An 8,703-nucleotide genomic window follows, 5' to 3' on the forward strand; every position below is an offset into this window, starting at 1 on the left:
TCCTCGGTTCCTGTTAGCTCTACTTCTGAAATATATCTAGATGTACTGAAATATTTATGGTGAAATGACGAGATGTTTTGGATTAGATTCAAAATAATCCAGGTGAAGAAGACTGGCGTGTGCAAGGGGATTGATGAAACAAGACTGCCCACGAGTTGACAATCGTTGAGGTTGAGTGACGAGTACATGAGCGCATGATGGAGTACATTGTGCTACTCTCTCTACTTTTGATTTCCCACAATATCGTGTGTGTGTGTCTTTTACACACACTCACTCACATACATGCATATGTGTGCAGGGAAATAGGGGAGAGAGCACGGAAAAGTAGGGGAGAAGAGAGGAGAGAAGAGGAAAGAGAAGGAGGGGAGAGGAGACGAAGAACTCCTCACAGCCTCCCTGCCTAGGTCACCATTGCCTCTTGCCTCCCAGCTGGTCTTCCCTCCTCCTTCCTTTCCCATTTACAGTCTATTTTCAACACATCCACCAGACTGATTCTGATAAAACATGTCAGCTTGTGTCACTTCTCTGCTCAGAACCCTCCAGTGACTTCCATCTCACACAGAGTTGGAGCCGAACAAAGTCTCTCGCTGACCTTCCAGACTGTGTCTGTGCTGCCCTCACCTCCCTGAGCTTCTAGTTCTCTCCTTCGCTCCAGCCACTCTGGCCTCCTGGGTCTTCCTCTCGCAGTCCTAGCCTGTACCTCGGGGTCTTTGCACTTCCTCTCCTCTTTCCTGCGAGGCTGTTGCCACAGATGTCTGCATGATTCTTGCCTCACCTCCTCCAGGCCTTGGCTTAAATACTTTCTCTCTCACTGAGGACATCTCCGACCACGCAATCTATAATACCCCGGAACCCTCATCCCTATTTTTTTCTATATTATTTAGCATTGCTGGCATACTCTATATTTTACTTATTTCATTTATTGCCTCTCTCTATCCATCAGAATGTCAGCTCCATGAGGGCAGATGTGTCTCTATTTTGTTCATTGCTCTAACACAGGCATAGAATGGTGCCTGGCACATAGTGCTTAGTAAATATTATTTTAATTAAAACACAGATTTGCCTCCTCACACCCCTGGAATCTGGCCTCTTCTTTCCAAAAGGACCGAATGGCCTTAGCTCAGGCCTTCGCCAGCCACCCACCTCCCTTCCTCAGTCCTCTCATCCCAGAGCATGGTTTTGGCATCTGTCCATACTCAGCTCCCTGTCTCTGGTCTGCCTCCCCACCCACTTTCCACAAGCTAGGAGAAACTTCCTAAAGCGTATTTCTGACTGTGTCCCACACGTTCCTGTTTTTGAAACCCCTTGTGTGTAGGGTGGGGAGGGTTGGGAAGTGGGTGTCCCAAAGCCAACAACATAAAGTCCATGCCCCGCAGCCCTCCATTCAAGGCCTGAGGGGCCCAGGCCACACTTTCTCATGTTGCCCACATTCTCCCCTCCAAACAGCATGGTCCTATGTTAAGAGCAGAGGCCCTGAAGCCAGATGGCCTGGGCTGAATCCAGTTCTGCCACTAGCTGGCTGGCTGGCCCTGAACAAGTTACTTACATTTAGCTAATGGCTTCCTCATCTGTAAAATGGGGTCATAATAGCAGTATCTTCCTTATAGGGTTGTTGTGAGCATTAAATAAGATAATCCATATAAAGTGCTTCACCATAATGCCTGTGACTTGGTAAGTGCTCACAGCACCAGCTGTTGGCGGTGGTAGTGGGCACAGTATGAAACCACTTATACCAATACCTGGACACTGACCTCTACCTTCGTTTCCTACCTCCATCCCTATGTTCTTGCTGCTCCCTCTGCTCCATCACTCTCCACCCCTTCTTTGTCCGGCCCTCAACTCCAGTGTGTCACTCCCTCCTACCCTGGACAGCTATACTTCTTCAGGCTTGCCACTACAATATGATCAGGAATGAGTGTCCTATGCCAAGCTACGCAGCAGAGGGTGACGCCCTTGACTGTCTCCCAAGCCCCATGAGAACCTGGTACAGGGCCTGATAGAAGGTAGGTACTCAGTAGGTATTTGACAAATTAAGCAAAGTCACACTTGTGTGGCCCGGTGCAGAGCGAGGCAGAGATGGACTCACAGTTGCCGACCAGGACAGGCCCACACTCCATCCCATCCCACATTTTGATCCTCTGCACAGCATTCCTCTCATCTAATGCGTTCCTTGTTCAGTCCTGTGTGCTTCATTATCAGCACCCTCTACTTGCCCCTGTGCTAGCATTCAAGCTCTGTGAGGGCAGAGACTTTGTCTGGCTTGCTTGCTGCTGTCTCCCCAGGGCCTACAACAGAGCCTGACACACATTAGGAGCTCAGTAATGTTTGTCAAATGGACGAAGGAGACAGGGAGTGAATGGAGGGGGCTACTGTTTTAGCGAGGTAGCCAGACTGAGGTCTGGGTGACAGTAAAGAGCCAAGGTTGTAGAAAGAACAAGAAAGAGCTTTCGGAGGAGGGGAGATGGTGTGGCCATGGGCTTGGACTGTCTGAGGAGCAGCAGGGGCCAGTGTAGCCTGCAAGGAGAGGGGACTGCCTGGCTGAAGGGGAGGGTAGACCAGAGAGGCTCTTATAGTTGTCCAGGGGCAGCTGGTGGGGGCTTGGAGACGGGAGAGTTTCTGTCAAAGGGCTGCAATCTTGGACCCCAGGCTTGACACCACTGCTCTGGTTCCTTAGCTGCTCCTGCTTCAATTCTGGTGCTTCCAGACCCTGGGGCTGAGCTGGGTGAGTGAGCCCTCTGTCTCCTGGCCCCTGACACAGAATCTCCAGGCACTGCCTGGAAGCAGCAAAGATCGAGGACTGACCAAAGAATAATAATAATATCTAATACTTATTGAGGTCTCACTGTACCGGGAACCACTCTAACTGCTTCACAATTACTAGCTCATTTAAACCTCCCCACAACCCTAGGAGGAAGAGACTCTAGGAATCCCCAGGCAGCCTTAATTTGCCTGAGGGCATATGGCTGGGGATGAGCAGGCCAGGGTTACATGCAGCCTGGCTTCGGAGGCACAGTTGTAACTATCAAGCCCACTATACCTCCTCTGAGGCCTAGATGGGAGTGACTTGTGAGTCTAACCCCTCATTTTACAGGTGGGGGAACTGAGGCTGGGAGAGGAAAGGTTCGGTCCAGGGTACAGAGGAAGTAGCACCCGGTCTGTTGGCTCCCAGGCCAATGCTCTTGCAGCTTTGGGTGTGGGGAGTAGAGGGAAGGAGGAGAGATGATGAGCATCCTCTACCCCTCCAGCGCTCGGCTCCTGCCCAGCCACCCTGGGCCAGGGAAAAGGTCACTTTGCTCCTGACTCTGGGCCACATCAGGACCATGGTCATCTTATTTTGGAGGATCTAGGGAGCAAGCCCCATGAGAACCTGGTAGGGGGCCAGCCTCTCCTTACGTCCCTTGCTCTACCAGGACCCCTTGCCTCATTCTATCCCTCCCTCCATATCCCTTTCCTCTCCACCGCACCCCCCACCACCCCACCCCGGGGGAGTTGCTCTGGCCCTGGGCAGTGGGAAGTCATGAATATTTCATTGCCTTTCACATCAGGAAGCAGGCAGAGCAGGCAGCTACCTCAGCAGGTCATGGAGAAGGAAAACAGGAAGGATTGGGGTGGGAGGAGGAGGAGTGAAGGCCAAAAAGCCCCAGAAAGGGGTAGCTCTTCTTTGTCATGCCAGAGGTCAGGCCAAGCCTTGGTAGAGTTAGAGCAGCTCAGAATCTGAAGCCCAGCAGCGTTTCAAGGCTCGAGGAGCCCTAAAGGCAAACCCTCCACTTCGCCGGCCTCAGGGAGAGTGAGTGGGAAGCAGCATTCCCCAGGAGCCAGGAGGCAGCAATGCCTGGCTTTGCCTGGCTTGTGGCTATGAGGCCGGGAGAATGAAGTGAGCAGGGGAGGGGGAAGAAGAGAGGGGAAAGACGGTAGAGATGAGGAAAAGGCAGGGGAGGAGAAGCTAGGAGGCTCTGTGGCATTACACACCCAAGAGCCCCTGGAGGCCACACATACACAAATGTGAGTCCTGAAGGCAGCACACGTTAGAGGCTTCAGGTGGCTTCTTTCTGTCTCCATCTCTCCCTCCATGTTCTCCCATGATCCTTTGCTCACTGACTCCTCTACCAAATCCCGCTGGGAAACTGCCTTTCTACCCCTGTGCATGCTGGGAACTCTGCCCCACCAGGTGGTCTTTCTCCTATCCACACAATAGAAAGACTGCAGGGGGTAAAGGATGGTGCAGGCCTGTATGTGCTTGTACCTCAGTGTGTATTGATGCTGTGTGTGTGTTATGCATTTGGTTTCCATGTACATCCGTGCAGAGTGAGGTCCCTTATTTATGTGACTCAGAGGTAATGTGTGTCACCTGTGCTGGGGGATACAGGTCTACAAACACAGTGACTGATAGCAGGGAGTTAGGCAGTCTGGAGTCCCAGCTCTGCCACTAACTTGCCATGTGATCTTTAAAGCAAGTCACTTCAGTACTCTATGCCCTAGGTTCCTTGTCTGTAAAATGGGCACACTTATTAGCATTCTTATGAGGATTCAATGGTACAGTCAGTGCATGTGAGATGGGGGTGCTACCCTAGTACCTGGCATGAGACTAGCACTTAATAAATGAGGATCCTTATAAATATTGCTGTTGTAACTGGCATGCTGACAAAGAATCAAGATGTAAGGCCAACACACACACACACACACACACACACACACACAGCCCGAAGTCTCCAAGGGACTCCAACCCCCTCCCTCCCACTTCCCCATGCCAGGTGGCCTTGGCTAGAGATAGGACCAAACAGCACTCACCAAAAACCTCATCCACGGGTTCTCGGAACTTTGAAGAAGCCATGACTCAAGAGAGCTGGAGAGAACAATGGGGAGGAGAGGAAAAAGGCCGTGAATAAGAGGCTCAGGTTGGTGGAGGCCAGGGAGCTGCCAATGGCCTGTTCCTGGCCTCTGGTCTTCCCTCAGAACTCCTCCTCCAGTACCTGGAAGTCATCTGAACCACAGCCCAGATTGTGGGGGTTGGAGCAGGAGACAGAAGCAGAAGGCAGGGGCAGAGAGCAAGTCCAGGATATAGTCACAGGCTGAGTCCTGTGGTAGGCCCAGCTGATTTGCTGTGCGCCTCTACACAGGTACTAAACTTTTCCCCCTCACTCTCTTAGGCCTTTCCATCTTTTGTCTTCCCTAAAAACTTTTAATCATCATGAGTTATCCAACATCAAATCTGGGCGAAATCTTGGAGAATATTAAACCCAATCCTCTCATTTTACAAATGCAGAAATGGGAGAATGATTGGCCTAAGATCACATAACAAGTTAATGGCACAATCAGGACCAGAACTCAGGTTATTCCATCCGTCCATCTCCTTCCCTACTTATCCATCTATCTACTTGCCCATTCATCCATCCATTCATTCACCCATTCATCACCCATCTATCCAACCATCTGTCCATCCATCCATCCATCTATCCATCCATCCATCCATCCATCCATCCATCCATCCATCCATCCATCCATCCATCTATTCAATACTTACCCCCATCCATCCATCCACCCACCTTTGCATTTATCAGTTCATACCATCCACTCATCCATCTTCCCAGCCATCACTCAGTCCTGCCTCCCCCCACCCACAGTCACTGGTGTGCTCGCCACCTGCCTTCATGAACACAAGCTGTTCAGGAAGCTGGTGCTATCAGCAGTAGGGCCACTGTTCTTGACAAAATCACAGTTCCAGACAGACTCACAGATGCCAGAGGGTATGAGGAGTACTCACAGCACAACAGTGGACGGCCAAATCTCTATGACGCATCAAGTACATTCTGGAAAGAAGTGTGGATGGGTAGGGGTTTGATTTTGTTGTTGTTGTTGTCATTTGGAGGAAAGCAAGAAGGAAGGCAGGTAGAGAAGCAGGATATATGCAGCTGAAACAATTCGGGCAGCCTTCCTAGTACATAGGATTGTAACAGTCAGAACCAAGGCTTGGGTATTAGAAGGACAGGAGAATTCCAGATAAGCAGAGTAAGGAAGTTCAAGGACAGGGGCACACTGCATGGCTGGGACGTGATCTCCAGTTACTTGCCTGGGCACCAGGCAAGATTATACATTTGGCAGGTGTAGGAGAGAGAGGCCACACGCCTACTGGGGTCTTTTCCAACTCTCCTCTTCTATTCTTACGCAGACATCATCTCACCATGAGCTGGCCTGGCTAAGGATTCTTAGTCTCCCCACTTTACAGATAGGAAATAAGAGGCAGAACAACCTTGACTCCGGTCTCCTGTCCCTTAGCCCTATCGTGGGTGATGATCTGCAGTTTTGGAGGGTGCTCACGAGGAAAGAACATTGCAGGGAAAAAGGGAGAGAGAGGGGAGCTGGTCCATACTGGTTAGGTCTGGGAGGAGTTTCAAAACCACCTCCACCCCAGGCTCCATGGACGCTTGAGGTTGAAAGTAGAAAATGAGGTATGAGAAGGGGCCAGGGACATGGGCCCCCCTGCCATTCTTGAACTCTGGGTGCTAGTAGCAAAGACATTTTAGAACCTCTCTTCCTGTCCTGAAGGGCCAGACGGGAAGGGACGCTGCCCCTAAGAATAAACCAAATTTGCTCATTCAATCACAAAGCTTCATCTGATCAGGACCCAGCTGCCACCTCCTCCAGAAAGCTGTCCTAGATAGCCCTCCCTCCTCCCATTTGTCTACATAATTTCTAAATCCACCCTTCCCCAACCACTGGGAAATGAGGGATTTTTCATACTTCATCGATTCCCTAACTGGGTCATATCTCCCCTACAGCTGATGGGCACTCCCTGAAGAGAGACGCCAGTATGCCCCGCCAAACTAGGGACTCTCTGAAGATAAGATTGGAGGCTCCCCAAGGGCAGTAGAGGTGCCTTCTCTCTTAGACTACCTGAGACGCAGATCCCTGTGGTCTTTTTTTTTTTTTCTCAATTACAGTTGACAGACAGTATTATGTTAGTTTCACCATATGTTCTTTAGTAAAGGTCCCAGTCCGGGGTGAAGGTCCTTATGGATGGAATCCTCCTTCAGGTACTCTCTGGGGTGGACTGGGGCTTCCAGTTCACACCCTGCCCAGTCCATCCTGATTCAGCACAAAATGCTTTCTTTTCCTCCTTTCAACAACTAATGCCCTGGGGTGTGTATAGGGGACCCTCCCTACACTGTCCCACAGGGAACTCTGGGAAGAAGATACCCAGGAGGTAGGTCACCAGGCCCTTCTCCACCAACCCCCTCATTCCAGAACTGAGCTACAGAAAATTAGATACCCACCCCATGACCTATTCATACTCCTACACACACACACACACACAGACACACACACACACACACACACACACACACTCATACACATCCGACCAGGTAACTGCCACAGGATAGAAGTGAACCTGTTCCTCCAGACTCTGACTCTCCTGGGCCACTCCTTCCAATTCCAGCTCCTGAAGAAGGAGCACCAAGGACTTTTGACCTTTCTCTGGCAGAAAGGGAGGCAGGTGAGATCAAAGCTTCCTGACCCAGGGTAAGAAGCAAAGGAAAGAAAGGGGCACAACCCTGGAGAGGGTATGGGGGGTAGGAACAGAGACACAATGGACAGGTTGGTGAGGGGCTCAGTCCACAGGGCTGCAGAGAGAAGGAAGAAAGAGCAGAAAAATAGATATAAAGACAGAGTGGGTCCAGGGAGAGCAGTAGTGGAGAAGGGCCACCAGCAGCCCAGAGTGAGGCCCAAGGGAGGGGTGTGAAGAGAGAAGGAGAATCCGCCGCGGGGGAGAGGGCAGTCCCGGCGGGGCAGAAAGGAGGCCTGGAAGAGCAGAAAGGGACCAACAGAGAAAAGTGCAACTGGGAAAGGCCAGGAACGAATGGCCTGGAGAAGAGGCTGGGGGTAGGGAGAGGCAGTTCTGCAGGTAGAGAAAGCCAAGCCCCTCTCCCATAGGCCCAGTCTTGGGGCGCCCGGAAAGCGTCTGATGTCTCCTCCAAGCGTCGCTGAAGACGGAGTGGGAGTGGAAGACAAGGCACCTACTGCACTCCCAGGGCCCCTAGCCCTCAAACAGCTGGGCGGCTAGTTTCTCTTCACCAGTATAACTCCGCGCCGGGCAAGAAAGAGTTAAGCCCTCACCCCCTTCCCCCACACCAGTTTTTTAAATTAATTTCTCAGGGCGGGGGGCGGGAGGGAGAGGATTAGAGACACAAATCCTATCTCCGCCCCCTCCCCTTTCAGCCCAGCACCCTAGCTCGGAGCGGCCCCCTTAGGGATGGGGGAAGAAAGGCCCTTGTCGCTTCTCCCCTATAGCCGCTCGGGGTCCCACCGCGAACCCGAGTGACCCCCTCCCAGCTCCGCTTCCCCGTCCACTTTAGAGTCCTTAGAGTCCCGGCTCCTTACCTCCAGCATCAGTCATCTTCAGCGTCCATCGCCTGGGGAACCCCTCCTGCCCATGGTGCTCGGGGTGGAGGGTGCCGTCACCCCGGCCGCGGGGGGCTCCGGGCTGGCTCAGTCCACTCCATCCCGGGAGTGGGGTGGGGGTCGGCGAGGAGGGTCCAGGAACTGGAGGGAAGGGTGGGGGGAGTGTGGGAGAGAAGGAGAAGGTTTGCAGTAAGCAGGAGGCGCGGGCGGGGCTGGACCAGGAGACCTGACCGGCAGGATGCTCCGTACGTGTACGTGTGTGTGTGTGTGTGTGTGTGTGTGTGTGTGTGTGTGTGTGTGTGAGAG

General features: G+C 52.2%; 1 protein-coding gene across 1 annotated transcript in view; it reads right to left on the minus strand.

Annotated features, from left to right (window-relative positions):
- SAMD14 (sterile alpha motif domain containing 14) overlaps positions 1–8,691 on the minus strand; it is a 15,238-nt gene extending 6,547 nt beyond the window's left edge. Inside the window, exons 1-2 of the mRNA XM_006924789.2 lie at positions 8,377–8,691; positions 4,789–4,843 (exon numbers count right to left, since the gene is read on the minus strand). Of these exons, the coding sequence (XP_006924851.1) occupies positions 4,789–4,831 (43 nt within the window). The 5' untranslated portion in view covers positions 4,832–4,843; positions 8,377–8,691. The remainder of the gene's footprint in view (positions 1–4,788; positions 4,844–8,376) is intronic.
- Positions 8,692–8,703: the final 12 nt, after the last annotated feature.

This window comes from Pteropus alecto, unplaced genomic scaffold (genome assembly GCF_000325575.1).
Source record: "Pteropus alecto unplaced genomic scaffold, ASM32557v1 scaffold98, whole genome shotgun sequence".
NCBI lineage: Eukaryota > Metazoa > Chordata > Mammalia > Chiroptera > Pteropodidae > Pteropus > Pteropus alecto.